Below are 27,885 nucleotides of genomic sequence, written 5' to 3'. Positions count from 1 at the left end.
TCCTCTCCTTTCCTTTACATTGATTTAGAAAGTCGTCTCCTCTGATCGAACTCCATGTGTTCTGCAGAGCGAGTGTGAACGAGGAGCACCGATGGATTGAAAGGTTGCACTTTCAGCTGCGAGTGAAAAGTGCCTCAAGTAAGGTGAGAAGCTGCCAGAGCATCTGTCCCAGTCCGTTCTACTAAAGACACAAAACATCTAATTATCATACATAGAGATAGATATTGATTATAGATCAGTTATACACTGCACGCACATCTCTGCCACATTTCTCTCTTGATAGTGATCCTGTGTGATTTGGTCTTTTATGATCATTTATTCGCACTATTGCTGTGACATCAGTGTGTCCTCATTAAAAATACACTGTAGCAATAACACTATGACGCATTTTGCCTTTGTTTACGTTTTGTGTATCACATGTGCCATTTGTAATCTCGCCCTAGTGAGTGTGGGTTCTCTCTCTCTCTCTCTCTCTCTCTCTCTCTCTCTCTCTCTCTCTCTCTCTCTCTCTCTCTCTCTCTCTCTCTCTCTCTCTCTCTCGCGTTAAACCCTACTGTTAAACCACAGTGAATAGGTTTAACACGCTGGAATGGCCCAAACCTGAACTCTGTTCCCTGGATTAAAAAACAGTCAGAAGAACAATAGTCAGTCGAAAGTGTGTGTTTGTAATATTTTTTTTATGAAGGGCTCCCTCTCTCTCCTCTCTGCCTGTATCTGACTCGCTGTCAGACAAAAGATGCACCTGTTTTGTTTTACAGGAGGGGAGGGGAGGGGGTGTCACTGCTCACTGGAACAGCGTGTAGCTTATGTCGTGAGTCTGTTGCATGTGCACCAGACTGTTTGTTTATTCGCCTGCTGCGATGTGCTGGTCTCAGCCTCATTTGGGGTGTTGTGGTGCAGAGGAGAGCAGCTTTCTTCTTCTGCTGTTTACTGGTTTTCAAGCGTCTCTCTTTGTTTTTGCTGGGCTTTTTGACTCTGATTGGCTGGACACAGGAGCACAGAGGCACACACCACACACCATGATGCCTGTAATCCCCTGTGTTGGATCATCTGACTCCATGTGGACATGGACACAGCTCATAAACTTCCTCCATTCCTCATCAGCTTGTAGGTTGTTTATAGTTGCATTTGGCATCTTGTTATATTGTCATGAAGGTACACAAGAGTCAAATATCTACTTCCATTCTGCTCCTTGCAAACACAAAATCATAAGTCTGTTTTTGTAACAGATTATGAATCATTTATTTGGTTTGTATTTTTCTGGCAGGACCCTCTCCATGTCCTTTCTGTCAGAGCTTAGCTCCGGTGCCACACAGTTATATCCAGCATATATCAACACTACATCAGGCCTTGACATTTCATTATCGCGCTGTGCTGTTCAAAGCACCAAGCAGCCAGCCGGGCCCTGTAGGCATACTGTCATGCTGCAGGAAACTGATTGCATTGGGGAAGTAATTATTCATGAGTTGAAAGTGGTTACTCCAGATTTCTTTGTTGTAAAATCTTAAAATATAGTCTGTACTTTTTCTGAGGTGAATGCTTGTCAGTGACACGATACTAAAGCGTGTGGGATCCTAAGGAATAAACACATGTCTCATCAGTGGAGTCCTGTCTGAAAGAGTCCCTCACGTCTGCTCAGTAACAGCTGTCCTGAATAAAGAAATGAGAACGTCTGAACATGTTTAGCTTTAGTACGTAAACGGGTCTGTTGTGGTCATTTAAGATCGCATCTCATTGACTGATACAGAATGAACCCAGTGCCATGCTTCAACACTGGGGTTAAGCTTGAGAGGTCGTTACCTGTAACTTTTGACCTTAAGGTCCTCTCGGTGACTTGCCTTGAAATTAGCTTTATGGGACTGGCCTGTTCCTGAGAGTTGGGGGCAGGGAAGCCTCAGGAGTTGCAAGAGGGATGTTAGCTGTTTAGCTTTCACCAGACTCAAGTCATCTTCTGCTCCCCTGAGACGTCTGGGCTACATTAAATCATCACGGGAGAGACAAAAAACATGAAACCACTCCACTGTTGCTTTAAGCATGTTGGAGATTCATTCATTTGCAGCAGCATTCGCTTGCTTCCAGGCTGCTCAGTGTGAGTAAACATTCAACCACTGGCCAGGAGTCAATATCGTTATTCCCTGTAGCGCCATGTGTTGGGTTACCAATGATCAGTGTGTTAATCCATACACAGCCGGCTTTTCCCCTCACGAGACCGCTCCGCTCCCGTGCCCAGTGTGTGCCCAGCTCATTTCCTTTACTTTGTCAAAAGTCAATGCAGTTTCTAAATTAGGTTGCCGTGCCAGGGACAAAATCCATGAATTGATCCCTGTGCTGTAAAGGCTGGTTTAACCAGTCATGTTTGAATTGGTGGTATTCAATCTATTCCTGTGCTAATGATTGCGATTCACATGTACCATTTATGTAGACCTGTTGTTTAAGTTGTGGTTCGGTTGTGTTACTCAGTGCACCTCTTTGCAAAGTGTATGCTGGGGAAACACTTGTACTTCCTGCCCCAGGCTAGTTCGCACCAAAGCTATGGCCTGTGTCAGGATTAACAGGGATTATTAAGAGAGTAATGCTACTGCTTATCGGACTTGTATCTGTCACCAGCATCACCCGTGGCTCTCCTTAGATACTGAGGGGATCACACACACTTTCACAGAAACTCACACACTAGAGTCAAAAGTTCATTTTCTGTGATGAGTTTTCTATGTTTCAGGTAATAAATTAGATTAAAAGGGGAAACTGACAATTCACTTGTCACGTACCAAGTGGACAAGATAGTTGAAAAACAAGACTCCTGCATTGTGTAAACAATTATAAAGTGTGTCTTAAGTTTGAAGTTTTGCATTATTCAATGTACATGCCTCCTGACCTGCTTATTCCAATGTGATACAGAGGAGATGTAGAGATCAGGCTGACCAGCTGCTGTAGCTGACAGCTTGGATTCAGCTTTGTACTTGGATTTAATGCCTGAAATGGGGGGTGAACACATTTAATTCAATGGCAAGACAAGTTCATCTATGATATGATTCTGGAGACCCCTGTATTGCAAAATATTTTGAGGCCTTTTCAAATTTTGAAGTGAGTCTCTCGCCTTTATTCTAAGGACATGGGGATGAGAGAACCAGACTGTGAAATGTCATTTTATCATTTTATTTCATTGGCTTGAAAACCAAGTTGTCTTTGTTGGCTATGGCGTGTGTTCTCCGTAAAATGTGGAAAACCCAAACTGCTAGTTTGACCAATCTATCCCCACCAGCTGATCTTGTGGAATTCTAGTGGGCAGAATAATCTGAAGTGTTTTAGTGACTGTTTTTTGCCAGTGATTGATCACTGCACATCCGGATGACATTGTCCTTGATTTGAATCACCAATTTGGTCTCTAATTAAATTACACTATTAACACTCAAAGCAGCAGGGCAGGATTAGACTGGGTGTTACAAATGTTCCCTCCAGAAGGCAAAGCCATGACTAGATCCAAAGCAATTTGTGTCAATGAAATCCAGTGTAACATCGCAGTAGTCTGCTGCACACCTCACAGAGCAAAGTGCCGTGTGCTAAGGCAGAGACTTACTGCTAAGATAACAGTGATCACCTTCCTAATGATACGAAGGTGCCATTCGAACAGTCATGTTGGGGTTCTTTAGTCGTCGCTCTGTGTTGTTTTTGTATTGTCACATTTAACACATCCCGGTAAACTCATACTCATCAAAGTTGTGTCTATTTCCACATCTTTGTATCAAGTGAAGGACGGACATACTAAAACTTATTCTGTAATGTGATTGACTCCCACTACTGCTGTGTGACTTGCAAACAGCGGCTCTAATTATGTCCACTTTCCCTCAGTTACCCTTGTGAGAAGATTAGCGTGTCGGGGTAAACCACTCGCACCTCTCACATGCACCAGTATGTGTGGTGCATGCCCTCACTGTTAAATGGGAGCGGTAATCCACTTTATTCTTTCTTTGTAAGTTAATTATGAGATGTAGATCATAATTGCTTACAGTTCCGTAAGTGATGATGTGTGATTTGCAGTCCCATAAATCTTTGACAAGTCATAGATGTTGCTTTTGACTCTTCTTTGACTTGTCAGTTACATCTTAAACACCTGGACCTTTGTTTTTAGGCCGTCTCTGTGCACATATCAATTAAACGGCCCCTTGCTTTGCTCTGCTGCCTGAGGAAATAACCTGGTTGTCTTCTGTCTACTCCCGCACCTGCAGACAAAGCCCCCCCAGGCTTCCTCTGTAATATGCCGGCTCAGTGTGGGCGCTGCTCTGTCTGTCTGTTCCCACAAGTCATTTCTGGTGTGGAAGCACAGAAGCGCAGGCAGGAGCAAAGGCAAGGTTTGTTATGTTCCGTGGTTGTCAAAGGTTACTTCAGGTCCAGATATGGGCTAGAATTTATATAGATATATTTCTGACATGTCATTATTATGACTGTGAAGACGACAGCGGGGATGACGCAGTGAGGTGTCACACTAATGATCAGACTGGAAAGATGTATTGCTTCATTTCCTGATGCTATTATAAGAGTTCTGTTTATTCTTACACTCAAACTGAGCGTTTAATGATTGCTCAGTGGGAATAATCCTTTCCTCATTATAAACATTGCACTTTCATTTTCTGTGTGCCTCTGCCCTTCCCTCTCCACCAGCTTTACCCCTATCTAATGTGTTTTTGTCCCACTCTTTATCAGTGACTGTTTAACCTTAGTTTCATCTTTCTGCTTGTTCTGGAAAGGTTCCAAACTAAAGTTATTACTGTCTTTAACGCCCAGCCCCAACAGTAACAGTCCCCACCCTGTGTTGGTCAAGTGAGAGGAATTAAACGCACCTTTTCTCCTGCTCTGTTCTGTAAATACTCCAGTACAAACATTTCCTCTCAGAGACTAAACACGATTCACTGATCCCTGTGCTGCTGCAGCACATCTGTGCTTATATCAGCTCTTAAAACCAACACCTACCTGTTTTCCAAGAATAGCCTCCCTCCTATATTACCTAAATGATCTTAAAGTAATAAGCTGGTATTACGGGTACTGAATGGAGTGACTCTATTATGTCTGAAGGGCAAAAACTTAAACTTGTGCCTTTAATCCAATTTGAGGTGGAGGGCCTCACGAGTTGCCGCAGCTGTTCTTACTGGTCAGTCTGTGAAGTAGGTCCACAATTTAGGTAAGTGGTCTCCTGTTTGTGGGGCTCATTAGTAGATGAGAAGCAGTGGGTCGTGCTGGTGCGCTCGCATGAGCTCTTTGTGTATTTAGTGGAGTAGTCATGTGAACCACATAGGCTGCTGTTGGCCGCTTGAAATGTACGGTCATGTCTTGAGTAAGTTATCTAATGGCAGTCTACTTATGCCACTTAAATACATTTTTTAGGCACACGTAATAAGAACACATCTGGTGTCGTGGTCACACACCTGTGAATGTTGCTTGTGTCTCCTGTCAATGGCTGTTAGCCTATTTAACGTGAGACGAGACCTTCTGGATGAGCTGGACCAATCAGAAGCTCCGGGTTAATCTGTACATACACTTGGAACCTCAAATAGGCGCTCTGTGTGGACACATGCACAAACACACACGTGCACACACTCCAAACTCACCCATGCACGCACACACACAAACACAAGCAAACTTCCACAGGATGCACCCTCTCTGCCATCTCGTGCCCTACTGTCTATGTGCAGCACATGTTGCAATAGCCTATTTGCCTTAATCCAGCCACAGCTCAGACATGCAATTTTCCAGAGGATTAACTGTATTCAAAGAATACAGTTATTTATTAACCAAGAAGCATCTGGAATGTGGTGTAGTTGTTGGATTATGAGTTGATGTTAACTTGCGGGATTACATTAGTCTGAGTGGGGATGTGAGGGATGTCCTAGTGCAGCGGTGGTGGATCTGTGAATGGCACAGGAGTATTGTGCTGAAGAGTAAACGGGATGTGTGCTCGTCTCTTTCAGGTCGGGAGATGTGTGAAGAAGTGTGACGGACGGCCATGGGACTGGAGAGACGGTGGCTTGTCACCACTGCAGTAGCCATCTGTCTGCTAAGTAAGTATGCTAATGCTAATATGGATCCATCGCATAGATTTACAATTCATTTCCACAAGTCATCTCTCCATTTGAAACTGTTTTAGGCATTTCTCTGTAATACAGCTTAATTACATCAAAGCATTTGGTGCTGCTCATCTTAACAATAAATTGCTTTTCAGGAAAATGTCAATTCACAAAATGCATTCATATTTTTAAAACAAAAGACATTTTGCAGAAAAAGATTGTCAACCTGGAGTTATCATTATATTATGACACGCACAATAAAACAAGTAATTTACAAATCATTGCAAATCAACTACACATTGAGGGAGACACAATAATGTAACATTCTGAAAATGTGCTTTGCAAAAATGTGCTTCGTAAAGATTTAAATCACAATGAAGGTGTCCCTTTATAATATGTCACTGTTCATATTAATCTGTCAAGACTTACTCAAAACACTCACTACAATATGTTGTATTATTAATTTAATTGATTTCAGTTAAATTCCATTTTTTGCACATTTACCTCATTTTTGTCAACTTTAAAGTTTGCTGCTTTACTAACTGCATGAAATCATATTGAAAAGTAAAAACTTGTTCAGTGAAGTCACAAAATTGTTTTGACTAGAAGTTAACAACTTTCTGACTATCTTTATTTGGTTGGTAGTTCTTCATTTGTCTGCTATTTGGTTGCATTTCTTCATCAGAAGCTGAGTGTATACTTACATCAGTAAGACTTGTTATGGTGAAGCAATGCAAACACTTGGCATATGTCGCTGTTCAGCTGCCTATGTACAGTCATAATGAATTTGGCACAGCTCCCACTGCCTTACATTGGTGAAAGTAAAGAGGGGGGGTTTCAGCACATGAGTGGGCATCGGAGAATGGGGCCAAAATCCAACTTAAATAATATCTGGGTGTGGATTTAGATCAATCCAGGATTTATGCTTCCCCCAACCCCAGGCACGCGTCTGTGTGTGCGTGCATGTGTTTGTGAGGGGGGGTATTGGTGGGATTGATTGTGCTGGTCCGCAGACCATGTGTGGACCCCAGGGGGTGGTGGGAGGTCGGCCGGAGAGAGCACTGAGCATCCTGCTGTCCTGCATCAGAGTATCAGCCCCCCTCCTCCCCCCCATCTGAGATTAAAGTAATCACCAGGCCAGATGAGAAGCAGAGCAAACACTGGCACCCAGTTGTGCTCACACCCACGCGAGCACATGGCAGCGAAGGAGAGGGGAGGCTGCTCCAGGTGCCACTAATGGGATTGCCGTGTGTTTGCAGGCTTTGCAGCTCCATGTTCTTGTCACCAAATGGCAAATGATTGTTTTACACGCCCTCTGATGGCCCAGCGTGTAACAGCCAACTCTCTGTGGAAGTCTTAGTGTTTGGCTTCGAGGCTTTTCCAGTTCAACAAAGCATTCAAGGATCCATTGCCGCTTCTTAGTTAGTTTCCCACCAACATTTCTGTGTTGATCTCCCGCTGCCTATGTGGTCAAGCTCCATCCTCTAACCCCAAAGTGACTAAAATCCCAACATATAGAAACATTTTCACAGGAATCAATAACCCCAAAACTCCCGAGAGGTTTTTCTTGCAGCCGTAACTCTTCTCTTGCAGCCGTAACTCTTTTTAAAAGGCTGATATTAACATGCAATACGTGGTTATTAACTTCTCTGTTTTAGCAAATTGCTACAGCGTCTCTCCAACTTCATCTTGCTGTTATGCTGTTGTCTACACAGGTGTGTCTCAAGGTGTGTCATCGTTGGTTCGTGCCAGAGTGGGGGGCTCTGCAGAGCTGGCCTGCAATCTCACTCCAACATCCACAGAAGACACCAGCCCAAACCTCTTCCCTCTACATGTGGTGGAGTGGGTGCGCCTTGGTTACAGCGTTCCCATCCTCATCAAATTTGGAGTGTATGCGCCTCGTGTTCATCCAAACTATAAGGGTAAGCATTATACAGATGTTTTCAATAACACATCTGCTTAAAGAAAAAACTGATTATAGTGGACTAGAAGTGCATTCCATTTAAGGCTAAAACCATATAACTCATTTGAAAATTCATAAACTCTGTTACAGATGCGTAGAGTTTTACAGTAGCTAGAACTGAGAAGATTGGAAAGGCTGCTGGCCCCATTTAACTTAGTAAGCGTTTTAGTCTGGACGGTCATAAACTGAGACGTTTTGAAACAATGATGTAGACACTCACAACCGCTTGCTTATTGGGTCTTTTCAGTCCTGACGTAACTGGCAATTTGTCAGGCTCTTAAAACATGTCCCCCTTCCAGAAGAAAACAACCAGCATTTGCCTCGGGTGACAGTGTAAAAAGAAACATGGTTAATCAATTACAAGTGTTTGTTGACTCTGTTGTCTTTGCTAACAGCTGTTGTGCAGTGACAGTCTGCATTTTACAACGATACACAGGAGACGAGCTACTATTAGAGCAATTCCTGTTGCTCAGTGTAGCCCAGTGTAGGTTAGTGGTCATGTGTTTTCAGGCGTGTTAGTATGGATGGGATTAAAACTGATACAGAGCCAAAATGCTCGTGTGGACAGACTAAGTAGTATTAGTATGGCAGAAAACCTGTTGGACCTTTTTATTTTGGCTGAATCCTTTTTTGGATTGCTTTAGCAGTCTGATGGCACATAAGCCCAAATGCAGGCTTTGAAATGCCAGTATCATACCAGCGCGTTTCTGAAAGCATTCCAAAGACTGACTGCCAATTGACCGATTTATGTAATTATAGTTCAGTAGATTTTGATGACTGGGTGAGTACATGTGGCAGCAATTCTCTCTCACATTGGGTTACAAGCATCTGTCTCTTGTGTGGGCTAAGATAGATATGAGGAGGATACATACATTGGATTTCGTGAAGACCTGGCTCAGGGAGGCTTGGATGAAACAGTAAATGATCCATCCAAACCCCCCAAATCCCTGTTTTCAGTCTGTTTGCTTCTAGACTGCAATTGCACTGTTTATATTGCTGCAGGGAGAAGGGCTATAGCAAGAATGCATCTGCTTTAATGGAGGCAGTGAAAAGGGGGTGGGGTAGCTGAGCAAGAAGAAGTGGGGTACAAGTAATACTGTGCATGGGGGGATTAGGAGTCTAGTTGGGGGCCTGGGGGTCTGATGACAGTGTTTTATTAGTATGCTGAGGGGTGACCCAGTAAGAGGAGATTGTTGTGCTGGAAGGAGGATGGATGAAGCATTGGGAATAATGGGAGTTTTCTTGCTGGAGCCCTATAATCCTGTCATTGTCTACCAGAGGACAAAAGACAAAGAGGGGTATCCCAACCTCGCCTTGCTTTGCCAAAGCTCACAGGACTACAGGCTACTGGGACACCCAAAATCCCATACTGTCCCAACTAGGTCACTGAAGTGATACAGGGAACCATCCGTAAACCACACCCCCTACATTTGTCGCATTAGAACTTTTTTTAACTGGAGATCCCACAGAGAACGAAAGATATTTTTTCCGAAACATGATTGCAGTGTCACGATAACTCAGGAACCACATTTAAGGATTACTGGTGCTGAACCACAAACAGACTGCCTCCACAGTCGGGCTACATGTGTTCGGCATGTTAAATCCTTGTAGGCCATTAACCGTGTCTTTGTTTCGGGGCAGTCATCTGATGCATAGGCGGTTGTAATGAAGTAAACAACATTGCAGGGATGTAGCAGAGTAGAAGATTGCTAGGGATGTCCCCACCTTTTTCCATATCCATTTTCCTTATGTGTACTTGTCTGGTGTGGGCTTTACCCCTGTCTGCCTCAGATCCTCATATCTCCCCTCCCACTGGAGGCAGATGGCAGCATGTGAAGCGTGTCAGCGCTGTGGGTCTAATGTATTCTACCCTCAAATTAAAAGGTTGGGGGATTTTAGATTTAACCCACATGACAATCAAGTAGGCAGCCATTTTCAGATATTTGTCTTGGCTTGTCTAAAAACGGAACCAGAGAGCAGAGATGAGCTCAGATTTCAAAGTTAAAGATCAAGAAACAGTTAAAAAAAATGAATTATGGGTATTTGCAGCGACTTGTAGGGTTCACTGTTCGGGTGGATTTACAGCATAATAGCTGCTTCCAATAAAGCTGAGTAGGGTGTCGGACAGGAATATGTAATATTAATTCAAAGTCTGTCCTGCTCTTCCTTTTGTGGATTCCCATTTAGGTAGATTAAAATAAAACTATAAAAAGCCTTCCAAAATGCTGTCTGCCATTGGTCTCAAACACACTGATGCTGTCTGCTACTTTTAGAAGCTGACATGAAAGAAAAGAAACAGGCAATAACTTAGATGACTATTTCAGTCCATTAAACAAATAATTGTTTGATATGATATCAGGTGTACCGGAGATTGTGCTTTGTTTTTGAGGAGTGTCAGGACCACAGAGCAGCGTCCTTCTGTTGAACCTGTGAGACACCAGCATGTCTCGCTCTCAGAAAGCTTTCTCTTGTTTCCTTGAAGTGAATCAGGAAGGTATTAGTGCCCCTCATCCCTCTTCCTCTCTGCTCCCACATCCAGCATGCCCTGCAGGCCCGAACATTAGTCAACTCAAAACAAAGAGGAAACAGACGAATAATTTCTGACTGACACACTATTATAGTCTGTTTGAGGTGTATTTGTTGAGACAATATGTTGAAGTCTAGCCGTGTCAGGATGGTTTACTGCTGCAGAGCTAGATCAAATGTCTCCTGCGGGCTGAAGTAAATCTGCAGAGACTGTGAGAAGGGAACTCCGACCTGAGGTTAGAACGACAATGGGCAAAACCTCTAGATCTCAGCAGGCCTCCATCGCGCTCTCAGTGTGACCTCGGAACACTGGAGAAGTTAAGGGCTGCATTCGTCTCTCACATGAACAAGTCACGTACACACTCACACACACCGACTTCAATCTCCCATTACACACGAACTTCCTTTCGGGAGCTTAAAGTGGAATTAACAGCTACGCTTTAGCAAACATGAGTCTATTTGGTGACTCCAGTGGCTGTAAGGTGAAACTCACTTTATGATCTCCAACCAGTTTTTCTGCTCCAACTAGACCAGAGTGATGTGCAGCAGCAAACAATGAGCGAATGAAAGAAGAATAGCTGGCTGCTGCTTGGGAATTTCATGTTAGCCAGCAAGTTTTTACAAAGGCCCCTGTTACCTCATGCCGTAGGTGTGTCGCTGGCCAGTTTTCATTTCAAAGAGCATGAGTCAGTCTCTCATATTAAATTCTGCTCTACTGTGGAGGTGTAGTCCTTGTGTGGTCTGTGTGCACAGCAGCTGAAGTAATCCACTGTTTTAAGATTAGTTTCTGTGAGTGAAGAGTTTAGAAAAAGCATGCTTAATTTCTAGCAACGTTTCCAACAATATTTTGACAAAGTTTGATCGTTTCTTATGATGTGTGTTATTCTTACGGGCACATTTTTCGTATTGGTCAGTTCAATCAAGGAAACCCTCAGGCAACTGACAGTTATTAACATCAGTGTTATGACAAGAAAACAAAGCCAGAGCTCTGTACTGGGAAACACTTCAAACACAGATTTGTATCACTGTATTTCACTTATTTTCTGGAGCTTATTTTAAGGAACGTAGCAGGAGATTGTCAGAGTGAGCCTGAATGCTCCAGCAGCTCGGGAGGGCGCCTGGCAAGAAGCAGGACATGAAGTATAATGTCTGCTGTGGAAATCATATGCTTTTGCTTACAGCTCATCGACAAAGGCGTCGGCCTGTATCACCAAAAGCTCTTGAATCTCAGTAGCTTTCCAAGTTGACATATTTAATGTCTTCTACACATATGGGACAGGTTTTCCATCCTAAATATGATATTTATCTTATCTAGAGGGCTGGCAGGGAAGTATCGGGAACATGTTTGGAGCAACTGACTCGTTTGTTGCTAAATGCCCAGAGTTCAGGGATAGTCTAAGAACAGCTTTAGTGTAACCTCACTTCACAGATTTAAAGAATATTAAAATTAACACTTTTGATTTGCGATTGCGATCACGTATAAGGGCTGATTCATGCAGTGACTTAAGTTGCTGCTGTCGTGAAATCTGGCACGTGGGATGTGTGTGTTTGCCGGTGCAGGGGTTGTGCCGGACAGAGCGAGAGGGACAGAGTTAACTGTAATCTATCTCACGACAAAGAGCTATTCATAAGAGGGTTAAACTGATTAGGGAGACAGGAGGATTGAAGAGAGAAATATGGGGGAGTGGGAGGGGTGAGCTGTCAGAGGACGGGGGCCGGTCCCAGACTTATGATTGTATTCAAATCAAAACATATCCCACAATGCACCGCTGCCTGGCTCTCTTATGCACATAATGATGGACAAAGAAAAGCAGTGCTGATGCTTCTCCAAACAGAATAATCTTTCTTCCTCCACTGTTTCCCCTGCTATTGTATCACATGCAATTCACTTTACCCCATGTATTACTGTGTCAGTATTTACCAGTGGGAAGCCTGCATGCAAAAATCACATGTTGACTGTAAGCACAAAAGCCGTGTGCTGCAGCTTTAGTAGCATCACAAATAAATACAAATACACCACATAGTGTACTACAGGATTAAAAATGAACAACAACTATGTGAATAAAATGTATGTGGTGTGGTGTCCTCAGCTCGGTTGCATTGCAGTGGTTTCACTTGCAGAGAAGCCACATTAATCTTGTCTGTAAAAAAAATAAAAAAAAATAAAAAGCATTGTGGATTCAGAAAGCGTGAGACGAGACCAGCTCCTGGCCGATGGCACGGCTCTAAAACTGAGTTATTCCTAACCTGCCTCCCTCTGGGCCAGAACCTGACTCTCACCAAAATGAAGAGGGTTCATACAGCTCTGATGGATTAGCGTTTCCATTTTCTACCCTTGGCTGCACCAGCTTGACCTGTCGGAAACAAGGGGCTCGTTTTAAGGTAGACTGGAGCTGTCATGTGATAGCTCCTGGAGAAAAAACTGGGAGGAGGAGTAAGACGAGAAAGGAGCCGCAGCTATTGTTTCAGCCATCCTCCATTCGCCTTAGAAACTAATAATGTTTGTCTCTAGAGGAGGGCTCGTGGACATTGTGCTAATGTAGCACCAAGGCGAGTGATGAATGCGTCTGGTGGGGAGTTACGAGGCACCGAGGTCAGAAAGGTCAACATCTCATTTGTTGTCAGTGGATTATCGATGCACACAATACAAGTAACCTCGCAGTAACCTCTCATGCAGTTCCTCTTGGTCTGAGAAACAGGTTTTTACTGATCTTGTTGATCATTTATCAACTCGTGCTCAATTATTCCAGCATATCTTCATTGTGTATGTGCATCAGGGCATCAGAGAGGAAAACAACCTTTTTAGTGAACAATCTTTCGGGGCAGAGCTCCTGCCTAGTGCTGTATTTGAGGCCATTTCCAGGCCAGAGATGCGACATTGAAATTTAAATAAAGAAACATTTGTCACCCAGCGTCGGCCTTTTGTCCGACCGCAGGCTGAAAGGAAAACAAAGTCCCCTCTTTCCCTGCCTCTCATTCATCTCTCTCTCCCTTTGCTGCTTCATGTGCTGTGGATCCGTCACTGAGGCGGATTTTCAAACACAAACATGTTTTTCCCCTTTCTTCGAATTTTTCAAATATGTGACGGAAGAAACCCACCCCTCCCCCTTGTAATCGACCCGCCCCTGCCCATGTTTGACCGCTCTGCGTCTCTACAGCAACTGGATTCAAACCTAAACCTATAGCCCGGGCTTTCCTTGGTCGCATCACTATGGTTACCTCAGAGAATGAGAATAGTGGGGGCTGCCGTCTCTTTGTAGTGATGGACAAGAGGCAGATCTCGGGAAAGGGTTAAGTGTTTTGACAGCGAAAAACCGAATTGCCCTCATTGAAACCCAGGGGGCAGGGCACAATTTTGAAAATCAACATGTGTGCTCACCCACATGGTTCCAAACCCACGAGACCAGGGCCACACGGTCAGTCGGTGGGATTTTCACACACTGTGCCTTATTCATGTTATAAAATATTACAAGAGGTGCTATTAGCCACCGTGATCTTTAAGCATACCATAATATTTAGCCACGTGAGGATTAGGTGTGTTAAAGAGGGTTTGTATGATTTTGCACATGACAGTGTTTTCCCTCTGCAGTGGGCAGGGAAACCCGCATAGGATGGGAAAAGGTTGCATAGGAAACGGACGCCTCAGGGAGGATCCCTCACAGCGAGATAAAAGTAAAATCCCTATAGTTATCACCATACCTGTTATCATCCATCTGCACGTTTCCTCTCTCCGAGCCCTACCCACTAGTTTGAAAAGATGCTGACCTGAAATCACTGGCATTCGTTTTATGGAGACTCTAAGTGAGCGCCGCCCATCAAACTCTGCTCTGTCTTGTAGGTCAGTCAATCATTAAGCCTAACTATTACACACAGCAACAGCCCCAGTCAGGAATGCAGGGTTAATTGTTAGCTATTTATGTCTGTCTTTCCTCTCAGTGTGTGTTTCACTGTGTCTTAGGGGCATGTAGAGAGTTGTGGGAATTGCCTATAGCTCCCAGGCTCTGCTCCCGTCACAGCCGCCCGGAGGGAAACCGTGTGAATAGTGAGCATATTGTGTTTCTGGTGATATTGTTGCTTCAAGGTTGCAGCGAACTCAAGAATTATCTTGTGTTATAAACAAAATATAAATTCTGGAATCGATGTTCTGTGCTCAACCTAAAAATTGACTGAAGAGTGTTTTTCTCTATTTGCAGCTTTATTTTTTATTTTTCAAAACTCTTTGCAACTTGTTGGCAGCAAGAATGACATGAGGCCGGAAACTTCGAATTTCTCTGTTTACTTTCAAACTGCTTTTTCCAGGTCCTGGTATGAGCAATGTGTGTGTCCGCCCCCCCACCCCCCTGCACACATCTTCCTGTCGTTTAAAGCTCTGAGATTGAAGGGGGGGGTCATTGAGAAACAGAATAAAAGGAGAGGATGGGGGGGTGTAACTTCAGTACCATGAAAAGTACCGGGCTGTAGTCACCAGGCAACCAACAGATCAAGTTTCAAAGCCTGACAAGGAGTTGTGAGAAGTACAGAGAGGAGGAGGAGGAGGAGGAGGAGGAGGAGGAGGAGGAGGAGGAGGAGGAGGCGGGGGAAGGGGAGGAGGAGGAGGGGGAGGAGGAGGGGGGGGAAGGGGAAGGGGAGGGGGGGGAGGAGGGGGATATAGGTGTGTGTGATAGGGAAACGTGTGTGATCGTGAGTCTGTATGCTGGAGGCTGTTCCCACACCAGTTCCGAGCATGCATCCGCCACGACACACATTATTTATCTTTAATATTTGAAACATTAATTTACATTTTCTTCACCATCAGAATGTCACCTGAAAAACCATATCACCGATGTCACAGGATTATTGTTCAGAGTATAGAAGAAAAGAGTCTGTCTATAAATCCCTCTGAAACAAATGTGAATGAACATGAAATGTTACCTGGTAAACTGATAAAAGTGTCACACACATGGTCCATCTTGAGTAGTAATTTAGGCATTATCAAATTGGCAGATATGTCTGAGATGGTCTCATGAATTATTGTTCATCTCTGCCCAATTACCTCTCATTGATTAACAACAATAGGGGACAGATCTCATTATGTAAGTGTTCAGCAAAGAAATCACCGAAATAAAAAGAAGGAAACTAACTCGAACATATTTTTGTCCTATTTTGGTGATTAAATAAAGCCGCGTTCAGGAATTCCTGGCAAGCACAGTCTAGCTTTCCGCTCCACCACCACCCAAACCCGAAATGACAGGACACCATCTTCAGCTGTAATCTGGCATATCATTACAATCATCACTCAAGTGATTCATGCGTACTTTCACCGCAACTTACAGCCGCTGACGTCTCCTCCTCTGAACTGCATCTTCTGTCCGCCACCTCTATTATTTTCATGAATCTGAATTATGTGACTGCTTATTAGCTACGAGCATTAGAGCTCCAATCGATGTTCACACTGTGTGGGGGGGTCGGTGAGCTTTAGGTCCATGACTTTGACTGTGGCCTTTTGTGACAGTGGATGCTTGTGTCCTCTGCGTGGTAAGCCCTCTTCCTGCATGTGCTGACTCTGCCTGTCTGGCTGTGTGTGTCTGTGTGCTGACTGACTCTCTCTCTCTCTCTCTCTTTCTCTCTCTCTCTCTCTCTCTCTCCGGCCTTTCCCCTTTTGGCCCTCCCACCCTCACCCCCTCCACCCACAGGTCGCGTGTCTCTGACCCGGGGTGCCTCCCTGCTGGTGGAACGGCTGACCCTTGAGGACGAGGGCTGGTTCGAATGCCGCATCCTTCTCCTGGACAGCAAGACAGACGACTTTCGAAATGGCACATGGACCTTCCTCTCCATCACAGGTGCAGCACTGCAGGGTTTCGGAGAGACGTAGGAGCTGCTCCTTTCGCTGCTCATCACTGGCACTGTCCCCTTTTTTAGAACAGCCACAGCATGGGGTTGGCTGTGATTCTGTTGGCCCTGGCACACTGAATGTCATTGCAGTGCATGAAGAGGTTCTGTGTGATGTCATCCTCCTGTCTCTGTCTGTGCAGAGCCTGGATGATGAATAAGTGGTTTTAAGAATATCACGAGCAGGACAATGTAAATGCTGCTTGTGTGAGCTAAAGATTAATTTCAATAGCTTTGTCTCTCGCCCTCTCTCACACACACACACACACACACACACACACAGTTATAGTATAAAGCATGGATATGATATAATTGAACTACATGTGTTGCATCAGGTTGCATTACATCAGTGCATGTCTTGGATTTCATCAAAATAAATGAGAAGAATATACCCAGGAAATCTGAAGCCCAAACTTTAACCTGGCACATATTTTGTTCTAAGCTTTCTCCAATTCAATGATTACATATATTTTGATCATGGGTGGTCTCACTGGAGATAAAACAATAACCATGGCAGTTTTGGGTCTGTGTTCTACTCTCACAATGACCTATCATTTGCTGAGGTTTGGTGGTTCCTCAAGTTTATTCCATTTTTCATTTCTGATCCTCAAAAATGCCACATTTGGAAATAAGTGTCAACTTCCAGATATATTTATATGAGTTGATCTTAATCTGCTTACCAAATGTTAGGAAACTGTTGCAGGACAATATTGAGATATTGTCCAATTTGGGAATGATGTGGTTGACTGGGGATTAGAGTTTGAATGGTGTGAATTTCAACAATGGGGAGTAAAAAATTACCAATACGGATATATTGGCTGATATATATATATTTAAAAAAATTGGCAATGATTCGTAAGATGTCCTTATCAAACCTTTATGACAAAGAAATGCAACTGAGGGTTGATATTTTAGAGTTTAACCATTAACTTTGACATAAATAAAAGGACAGCAGAGCCAAATGTTTATAAGTTGAATCAAGACAGTAAACATAATTTTAAAACATAAAATGTACACATGGATGCATGTTTGTAAATGTTTTTAAATCATATTGGTGCATATAGGATAACTTAAACGCAGATACAGATATCTCTGTGAAAGGCTCATATAAGCTGATTTAGTTGGGCTCTACTGTTATGCATTGAGAGCTCAAAATCAAGTTAGTGATAGTGTCTGTCTTTCACGTCATGTAAATAAAAAATAACTATTTCATTTTTTCTTTCTCTGTTCTAGCTCCACCTGTGTTTATCAAGAAACCGCCAACTTTTGTTGAGGTTCTGCTCGGAGATTCGCTGACTCTCAGCTGTGGAGCCCATGGCAACCCTCGGCCAACTGTTGTCTGGCACAAAGACGAGAGCCCAATTGAGAAACATGAAAAAATAAAAGTGAGGAGGATTAACAGATGGCATTTGCTGTGTTTAACTAAATTCTTTTTAATTATCATTTCCTGTAGCAGCAGTAGCTTAGATGTTCCTTGAAAGAAAACTGCTTTGTTGTTTTCTGTGCCTGCTCCATAATCTTCCTCTAACCTTTCTCTTTTTCTTTGATCCTCTTCCTCCTATCCTCCCCCCCTCCGTTTTAGGTACTCAATGGTACCTTGTCTTTGGCCTCCGTCACAAGAAATATCTCAGGAGTGTACAAATGTCACGTGTCCAACTCAGAGGGGAACCTGACCCACTCTTTGCAGCTGCAGGTCAAAGGTCAGTGATGAACTGTCAATCATGGGGGAGAGAAAGAATCCTGGGTTATTTCATGTTTAAACGTGTACTTTGATGTTCAGGCAACAAGAAACAGCTTCTGTGTTTTTGAAAATAACATCAAACACACATATTTTCCATGAACAAGTTATTTCACACAGGTGAACCTGTCTTCTCATCTCTGTCTGCTTTAAAGCTTTCTGATCCCGCTACAGTTAGAAGAGTTGTGTTTACTCAGTCTATACTGCCACCTACAGTCTATTACCTGCCCTGCAATGGTTTAAAACAAGACTCAACAATTATATTTCTACTCATCTCGGTCATTACTGACTATATCTCTATAGACAGGACTGCTATTTACATCCGTGTTTTGTTTTTTCCCTTTACCAAAAAGGTCCTCCAATCATCATCATCTCCCCAGAGGACACCACTCTCAACATGTCCCAGGATGGAGTTCTGCAGTGCCAGGCTGATGCCTACCCTTCCAATCTCACCTATGAGTGGTTGAAACACGGACAGAATGTTTACCATATTGAGTGAGTCCAAGTTTAAGATATCAGTGTCATGAGCAGAAGATTTTTCCAACATCGTTCTTCTGCCTGATGTAAAGCATAGTGAGACACATGCTTATTTACTCCAATGGAACACAAAGAGCTGTTTTTAAAGGGAGATCTTCTGACTTGGTGCTGCTAAACTTGTGCCACGCACAATGGAATAAGTAGATGTATTTCCAAAGCATGGTGCTAATGCATCAATTCTAATTAGATTATTTATAAGACTATTAAATCGTTAGGTGATGATCACATTATAACCCTGAGATAAGGATCCTGCCGTTCAGATTAAGGTGACATCTACCAAAGTAAAGCTCTGATGATACATTTTTAACAATAGCTATTCGCTCTTTTGATTTTAGGTCCCTTAAATCCAGAGTGAAAGTTCTGGTGGATGGAACTCTTCTCATCCCTAATCTCATCCCAGAAGATGCTGGCAACTACACCTGTACCCCAACTAATGGGATACTGACCCCACCCTCTGCTTCTGCACATCTGAAAGTGAAACGTAAGGGTTAAATCAATTACACACCAATTTTCTTTAAACCTGAAAGTTGAGATTCTTAGGGTGGGAGCATTTCCCAGCATGCCCTGAAATAAAATATTTGTATTTACATCTTGTGATCAACATTTTTTCCGTTACCCTAGACCCTGCACGTGTTGGCCGAATGTCCCGGGAAACATACTTGCCTGCGGGCATGGAGGGGGTCATTGTCTGTCCTGTCCAGGCTGACCCCCCTGTGCTGTATGTCAACTGGACCAAAGATGGAAACTATTTAAATCTTGACAACGTGAGTTATGTGCCGTAAAAATAAAACCATCAAGAGGGGAAATCCATGGATGTCTTGGAGTCACGGTATATCTTTTTCTCCTTTTTTCCTCCAGTTCCCAGGTTGGATGGTAAACTCGGAGGGCTCCGTTTTCATAGCAACAGCCAATGATAATGCTGTTGGCATGTATGCCTGCACTGCATATAACAGTTATGGCACCATGGGCCAGTCTGAACCCACACAAGTCATTCTAAAGGTAAGGCTGGACTTCTTGTCACTGTCTTAGGTGGAGAGGAAACTTTTTACTATCGTTGCACAGATATAACAAGGCCTCCTCCCTCCTTCAGGACCCCCCATCGCTTCGAGTGCCTCCTCAACCTGAGTATGTCCAGGAGGTGGGCAGAGAGCTGATCATCCCTTGTGACGCCAATGGAGACCCCGCTCCAAACATAACTTGGAGCAAGGTACAGGAGGAGATTTCCAACTCAAGCGTCACTCCAGAGGAACATCTTACTTATTCATTATTTAACTTGCGGTGGTCTTTCCTGATAGATTGGCGCAACCCCTCGATCTCCATTCAGTGTGTTGGCCAATGGCTCCCTCCTGCTGCAGCCCCTCAGTAAAGATCACCAGGGGGGCTGGGAGTGCCTGGCCACTAACCGCGTAGCGACAGTCAGTGCAGGCACTGTGGTCATGGTGCTGGGTGAGTGGTCTGACCTACGTTCTACAACTTTTCTGTTGATTTATGACCCTTAACCTGAAGGTATTCATGTGCACTGTCAACAGTTCAAACTTACAAACATGTTTTTTCTGTTCCTCAGGCACCAGTCCTCATCTTGTATTCTCTGTATATGTAACCACGGAGATGAACCAGGCCAACGTATCTTGGGTGCCTGGCTTTGATGGAGGATACACCCAAAAGTTCACAGTGTGGTCAGTGACATATAATATACTTTTATTTTGTAGTATTGTATTTTTTATATATTCAATGTTATTTATAGTTTCAGTCTTGATTCAGTCTGTTTTTAAATTTCTCTCAGGGTGAAGCAGGCATCCAGGGGGAAACATGAATGGGCTTCATTGCCTGTTCCCACATCCAAAAATTACCTTCTGGTAACCGGATTACTCGCTGGCACCAGCTATCAGTTCAGTGTTCTACCTCAGAATAAACTTGGCTCTGGACCTTTTAGCGAAATTGTTTCTGTGCGAACACAAGGTTTGTGCATGTGAACGTGTTTTTCACCTTCAGTTTCCTTTGCTCTTTATATAACTCTTTTGTTTTTTTATATCAGTATGAACTTATATCAGGTCTTCTTATCAGCTGTGCCCACAGAACCTCCTACGGCTGACAGCATAATCCTGGATCCTCCCACGTTCCTGTCAGCCAACTGCACTGAACAAGGCGTCCTCCTCCAGTGGTCGCCTCCAGAGGCGCCATCCTCTCCACTGACAGGCTATGTGCTGCAGGTCCGCAGGGATCAGGGCCGCTGGGTCATCCTCAGCAACGACATCAGTGCCAATCAGAGCGAACTACTTGTACAAGGACTGATACGGGTAATAATATGTTCTCATCTTACTTTGAATCTGTACTTTCCAAACATCAATCAGTGTCCCCTCCGTGTTTCCTGCTTTCAAAGCCTTGTTGAATGCAAATGAAACAGCTCTAGTGCTGAAACCTTTATATCAAACTAATGTTATAATTAATAAGGAAAATGTTCAACGCTAGTCTGTACTTTCATTTTGAGGAGTTAAATTAAACCTCTCATATTTCTTTCTCCTCAGGACTCCAGTTATGATTTGAGGCTGATGTCTTGCAGCAACAAAATACTCAGTGAACCCAGTGAGGCTGTCAATGTGTCCACCATAGGTAAGTGGCTTTGTAAGAATAACCAATTTTGACATACATACTGTTTATTATTGGATATTTTTTAAACATTAGCTGGCAACAGATATGGATGGAGACTATATGTTTTCAGCCATATTTCTAAATAGATATGTTTTTTTGTCTGGTTGTCAGGAGCACGAAGAGGGACATTTTTTAATTATGTTACAAGCACTCTATTGAATTCAAGGATAAACTGATTGTATTTTGGTGAACGGTCAGGGTCACCGTGTCCTCTTGTCTGTCCAATTATTGTGAACAGGAACATTTAAGGAATTCGGGAGGTTTTTTTTTTTCAACACATTTTTTACCATAACTCTATTAATATAATCCTAATAATTACATAAGACACTCAAAAACGTTTCATTAAATTCTCTATACTATAATGATATATAATTCTCTATATTATAAGTCTGGACAGCCATTCATGTAAACTGCAGCCCGGTTGGCAGAGGCGCAAAGCAGTGAGGTTCTAAATCGAGTATCATTATTGACTCTGGTCTATTTACAGGGATGGAGATTTACCCTCTGCGCCCCAGTTTCTTGGAGGTCATCCCTGAGCCCCTGTTGGCCGGAGTGTTAGCAGGAGTGTGCTTCCTGTTTGTGGCCATCATCCTCTCCTTGGTGACAGCGTGCTTTATGAGTCAGAGAAGACGGCAGCGTCACAGGAAGAGAAGAAAAGGTAGAACATCAGAACACAATGCAAAAACAAAAAAATATGTATCTGTTTGTATTGGTGTCCAGAAAAGGGAAATAGTTTTTATTAAATACATATTGATTTGATAATTTCAACTGTGCAACTGTTTGAAATGTGTATCTTTTCCTCACCTGTTCTTAGATCTGCCATCTTCCTTCCGGAAGAACACATCTCTAGAGTAAGTCTTCTCATAAATACACCTGTATATTTTCAACATTTTTGTTACCTCATTGAAAATGTGATTTTCTCCCTATTACTCGCTGCCTTTGCAGCTCTGTTTATACATATTTAAGCTTGAATGTTGTATGTAATGTATTGAATTGTTATTGTAGGTGTTATGTAGTTGATTACATTTTGAGTACAATCTCAACTATGCGTAGTGTAGTATAAATGCGCAGGAAATTACAGATTGCAGCTTGAATTGTTTTTTGTTATAATCCACAGTACTATAAAGTTGTATTAAGTTATTTTCTTGTGTTTGTTTTTCTCAGAGCTCGCTCGCCTCCCAGCAGCCCAGACAGTGTCCTGAAGCTGAAGCTGTGTCCACCACTTCCCTTCTTCCCCACCTCGTCTTCACAGTCTGACCGTTCCTCCTTCGATAAAGGCAGCCGTGGGGAATATCATGACCAGCGGAAACAACTCCTCGCCAACTCGTCTCCACCACCTCATTACACACTTTTTGAGAGTCACTTGGGGTCTCAGGCTCCCTCGCCAACTGCTCTGGAGTCTATTTCCAGGGGGCCAGACGGACGCTTCATTATCCAACCACTGCTAGAGGGTTCCAGTCATTTAAATAATAAAAACTTGAAGAAGAATGTCCTGCATATGAATGGTGAGGCAAGTGGCTCAGGGAGCAACCGGGTGTCACTCAGGGACTCACCAAAGTCAAGCATACTGAGCTCAGAGAAGGAGGAGAGGAAGGATTCTCCTTTCACTGTGGACGTCCAAGAGCTCAACAGACCTCCTGCTTCACCTGGCCGGGTACGGGCCATGGCCAGAAACTTCTCCCGTCAGGGCTGCTTTTATTCGGACGATGAACAAGGCTCAGAGTTTCTACTTGAAAGAGCCAGCTTCTATTCAGACAACAGCGAGAAAAAACCCAGCGATTCCCTCAGGAGACATCGCATGCCTGGCCACAGCGAAGATCTGTTCTCCGGTTTGGGCGTTAGAACAAAGCTCCTGGACAGAGATCAAGATAGACCTCACCATTCAGGCTACCAGCCGATGGAAAGTGAGCTGACTAATAACAGCACCCTGGTTTCACAGCTAGACAGTGGGCTGGAGAGGGATAACATTAGTAAGTGTGTGCAACTGGCAAAGGAGAGAGAGAAAATGGAGAGGGAGCTAGAGAGCTATACAGCCGATCAGAGAAGCAGTAGCCGGGGAAGAGATGAGCGACAGACAACAGACAGAGATGCAGAGGAAGAGCCGGTATGGAAGCCACAAGATGTTACTATCAGACAGAAACACAGGCCCTCGGGCCAGACAAGTCGGGTATCTGACTATCGGAAGGCGTGTTACTTCGGGAAGAGCAGCAGTCCCATGGACCGGCTCCCTTCATCTCGCATACAGTGGGACATCAGTCCTGTGACCGCTGTTACCAACCTCGTTCCTGCACAGAGCCCCCGAGAGACCACGTCACAGCATCCTCGCACATGTAGGGAAATCTCCGAGGACTCTATGGCAGTTGATTCGTCTCCGGGCACCCAGAACACCTCCCTCCCCATGCTCTCTCCTGATGTCGCCTCAAAAAGCTCGCCCGTTTTGTGTTTAGAAACACCAACCAGAGCCCGGTCACTGAGTCCTCGGAGAGAGCTGGAGCAGGGCTTACAAGAAAGGACGCAGGCCGGGGGGTTCTCCTCAGGGTTCAGGCATTCATATGCTTATGCAGGCAATCAGCCCTGGGATTCTGCTGCCAGAGGTCCCATAGGCGACAGTGAGAGGCCGCAAAGTTCACCACAATATCATCAGCCCGACAGAACTAGAGACTACACAGCCAAAAGGGATTCCAGTCCCTCAAGTTATCCTACATTGCCCTATGAACACCAGGATGCAGGGGCAAAGGCCAAAGACAGAGAGACTCGTGGCCGGTTGAGCTCTGGGTTTTATTCAGACTTAGAAAGAGAGGGTGTCCGAACACGCTCCAGGAGGAGTGACAAATGTCTTTTCTCGGATAGTCCCAGCCCTCTTTCCACACTAACCCTCGTAGAAGAGGTAGAGAGCGATCAGTCCCAAATTTCTGTGCCTAGAATGTCAGAGTCCTTCGATGTCAAACCTGCTGCCCCGTCGCCCAAAGTGCCCCCGCTGCAGACAAGTGCAATTCTCGAGTACCTGAGCCTTCCAGGTTTCATCGAAATGAGCGTGGATGAGCCTGTGGAAGAAGCTGAAGTAACGGACACTGCTGGACAAAGTTCAGCACTTAAAGCAGAAACATCACTGGTGGGAAAGCCTGACGTAGTTCCTAAAAACTGGGAGGTTCATGTTAAAGACATCCAAGGGGGTGGGGGTGCAGAGCCCGGCATCGATTCTTGTAGAAAACAAGGCCATAAACGCTCGCTCCATGTTGAAACTCGAGATTCTTCACACAGAGTAAGATTTCCTGATGAAATGAGACCTTCATCACATGGTCCAGAGAAAACAAGCAGGCAGCTCTATGATGAGAAAACACAAATGCGGGCTGCGAATAAAAGCACAGAGAGACCTGAATCCAGACCTGAATCCAGACCTGAATCCAGACCTGAATCCAGACCTGGATCCAGACCTGGATCCAGGTCAGCTCACACCTTGCTCAGTGCGGCAAAAGGCATGGCAGATTTAGTGTCAAAACATTCCTGGGGTTTTGTAGACAGTAGTGAGTCTTTACCAGAGCAATCCCAAAGACATGCTCCTCAGGGCAGCAGGACTAATAACATTGCGTCCCGGATTAATCAAGTCCCTGTGCCATTTCTTAGGAAATCTATAAGTGTTGGCCCGTGTAGGACGCTCTCAGGCATGGGACCGCCTCGTCCTTTCCTAAAGAAATCCATCAGTTTAGGCTCACAGAGGTGGGAGCATTTTGAGAGCCCCAGGACATATATTTCCGAGAGGAGTTACTGGGACGAGTTCCCGAACCCAGATGTCAGGGTGAAGTCCCACAGTTTGGGCCGTAATCCATCTTACCTTCCCAGGCCTGGCCCCTCATGGAGGGAGTATGTCCCTCTCAGACGGCCTAGCATAGGAAGCTTAGAGAGGCCTCATCACACACAAAGACCATTAGCTAGTCCCTGCTACCTCTCTCCTGCTATGTACCCACCGAGAAACACCTCAATCTCCCCAATGCTGGAACCCTCCGATCCAAGACGGCAAGCCACTGTTTTTCCCGAGTCCTCCAGGTGGTCTCCTTCTTACCAAGAGACTCTGAGGTCTTCCCAGCATCAATATGTCCCCATGCCGTCCTGCATTCCTGTGCCCCAGTACCAACACTGGCCCGGCTCCAGAGTGGAAAGCATGAGACCTATGGACCCCAGGAGGGGCCCTCCAAGATCCTACCTGCCCAGAGGCATCAGCTGGCCCTCCCCTTGTTACGCCCCCTTCCCGCCCAGGGAGGGAGAGAGTTACAGACAGCCAGACAGGATGATGGCTAGGGGAGGGGAGGCTGAGATCAGGGAGGGCGGGAGGGCCAGTTATGCCAGTCAGAGCAGTGGGAGAGGCAGCGCTGGTCTCTTCCATCATTCCCTGTCCATCACTCCCACACTGCTCAGCTCCCCGGAGACGACGGAGGAGGGTGAGCGACACAGAGCTGAGATGGATCTGCCAGAGAGGAGAGCGAAAAGGTGAAACGTCGCCACCACACCTGGACAATAACAACCAACTCACTGGAGTGTCTCCTAGCCAGAGGGATTCATTTGTGTTTCCAAATTGAAATCAGTTCAGTGGTTTTTGTTTCTTCTTTGTCATGACTGTTTTCTGACCTCTTTATTTTGTCCATCTCATTAGAAGGAACACATCAGTAGATGAAAGTTATGAATGGGACTCTGCTGATGCCTGCGTGGACTCGGAGGTCCTGGACGCCATGAGGTTTGATCTGTCACAAGTGAGCTCCCGGAGAGGGAGGGGCGAGCTCAGATATGATCAAGCAGGTGGCGTCCAGGACCAGCAACAGAAAGGTGATCATTTATTCATTTTTTGAACACCCTCATGCGTGATGTTTTGGATGTTGCATGTTTCATGGTGAGTGTAATGCTTGATGATGCATGTGCTCCTCCTGTGCCTTCGTGCTGTGATTTTTTGTGAGCTTTTCCCATGACGTGCCCATCCATGCATTTTCCTCTTCCCGATGCCTTCCCCAGGCCCACCTCCCTCACCCAGCCCGCCAGTTTCCAACCCACATCGCTGCCGGCTCAGCCGCTCCCTGAGCGAGGCGCGCTTCAACGCTCTCCGGCAGGAGTACCAAGAGTACAGGCGGGCTCAGGAATCCGTCTGTTCCCGTGAGCCCTGTCTCAGCCCGGGCTACGATTCAGACTCTGACGCCAACTCCGCACTGCTCTAGCAGTTTGACCTGGTCCGTTACTCTGCCTGCCCTCTCACCTCTTTCCATATTTTTCCACCTGTCACTGCTCGCCTGCCTGCATCCTTTTCTTGCCTGCTGTTGTATCATCTATGTGCAGTGAATTTGTACATGTCAAAATGTGAGCTGATCACTTATAGTTAAACTGTTTAAACCTGTTTTTTAAGGGTGCATTGCTTTTAACGCTGCGTTGCTCTCTGCCTTTGTCTTCACAGATACATCTAACTCAGATCGTAAATAGCAGTTTAATGAACAGACGACAGCACTGAGGCCCTGGATATTAACACCTCGCTGGAGCTTTCTCATGTCAAAGATCATTCGTTGTCTATAGTTCTTGTTCAATGTTATGTCGGACATTATGTATTCTGTATTGCATCAAATGTGATGGACTGCAGCTCCTCAGTTAATATCCAATGACATGTTTGTTCCACAAAATGAAGCCAGGATGGGATTATTTATTTTTCTGAGAAGCATGTTTGTTTGGGGGGAGTTTGCTTTTATACCATGACAATCAGGCCCACAGCGCCCCCTGGAGGAATGGAATGTTCACACTTTACGAAGACAGTTGTCCTGTTGAGAGTTGAGGAAGCCCTGCTTTATAAAAGCTTCATAGTGAGGGCTGAATTTCATCTTAATGTCAGTCGCATCAAAGGCCTCCCTTTAAAAATAAAATGATGCTAATGACAATTACGTAGATTCGTGTTGATGATCTGTTTGAGGTAGAACATTTTGCCTGTGCTCACAACCTTTTCACCACCATCCTCCTCTGTGTATGACAAGTACTTAACTAATAGTAATTAAAGATCACATTATTAGGTAACTGATAATTGTACTACAAATGCTTTTATCACCCAACTTTAATACACCCCCAAACATTTATTTTCTATATTTAAAAGAAGAAGTTGTTTATTTGACATGACCTTTTGGTTCCCTGAAATCGTACCTGACTTCCTGCAGTAATGTTCAACTGTCAAGACTTAGTTCACCAAATCACCTAACATAGCCCCTATTTGTTCAAAATGTACAAATGTTTATATGTACCTTAATGTGAATGCTCCCTGCTGTTCCTCTTCTTCATTCCATCAGATGAAAACATTTAACTTTACTCCACTTGATTCTGTCAAACTTTTCCCGTGCGGTCAAATAGGAAAAAACACAAGGGGAAAAGATTTTTGCCTTATTTGTATTAATGTCGTACGTACACTGGATGATTGACCCTGAAAGGGTTGAGCTGACGAGCTTGTCAGACAAAACTGATTAGAGGATTAAAAATGTTTGAAATGAATTTTTGCTCATGTGATAAGTATTTCTGTATATTTACTTAGGTGA

The 27,885-nt window shown here is 44.4% G+C and overlaps 1 protein-coding gene across 1 annotated transcript; it reads left to right on the top strand.

Annotated features, from left to right (window-relative positions):
* Positions 1-45: 45 nt before the first annotated feature.
* Positions 46-27,841, top strand: igsf9b (immunoglobulin superfamily, member 9b). The gene is made up of 22 exons (XM_061071868.1): positions 46-143; positions 5,961-6,050; positions 7,772-7,978; positions 16,218-16,364; positions 17,647-17,798; positions 17,996-18,113; positions 18,505-18,646; positions 19,024-19,169; positions 19,310-19,452; positions 19,547-19,687; positions 19,779-19,895; positions 19,984-20,134; positions 20,253-20,364; positions 20,472-20,647; positions 20,753-20,985; positions 21,214-21,298; positions 21,825-21,995; positions 22,152-22,188; positions 22,502-25,822; positions 25,986-26,155; positions 26,339-26,550; positions 26,772-27,841. The coding sequence occupies exons 2-21, from the start codon at positions 5,996-5,998 to the stop codon at positions 26,536-26,538; spliced, it is 6,024 nt and encodes a 2,007-aa protein (XP_060927851.1). The 5' UTR covers positions 46-143; positions 5,961-5,995; the 3' UTR covers positions 26,539-26,550; positions 26,772-27,841.
* Positions 27,842-27,885: the final 44 nt, after the last annotated feature.

Source organism: Limanda limanda, chromosome 5 (assembly GCF_963576545.1).
Source record: "Limanda limanda chromosome 5, fLimLim1.1, whole genome shotgun sequence".
Lineage (NCBI taxonomy): Eukaryota > Metazoa > Chordata > Actinopteri > Pleuronectiformes > Pleuronectidae > Limanda > Limanda limanda.
Note: the sequence above shows the minus strand (reverse complement) of the source record. Positions and strands in the feature narration are given on the sequence as shown.

Excerpts from the sequence above, each read along its gene's own strand:
- igsf9b (XM_061071868.1), top strand. The coding sequence starts at position 5,996 with ATGGGACTGGAGAGACGGTGGCTTGTCACCACTGCAGTAGCCATCTGT. Across the intron at positions 17,799-17,995 it reads AGAAACATGAAAAAATAAAA|GTACTCAATGGTACCTTGTC; the intron begins GTGAGGAGGATT and ends CCTCCGTTTTAG. Across the intron at positions 19,896-19,983 it reads CAAACATAACTTGGAGCAAG|ATTGGCGCAACCCCTCGATC; the intron begins GTACAGGAGGAG and ends CTTTCCTGATAG.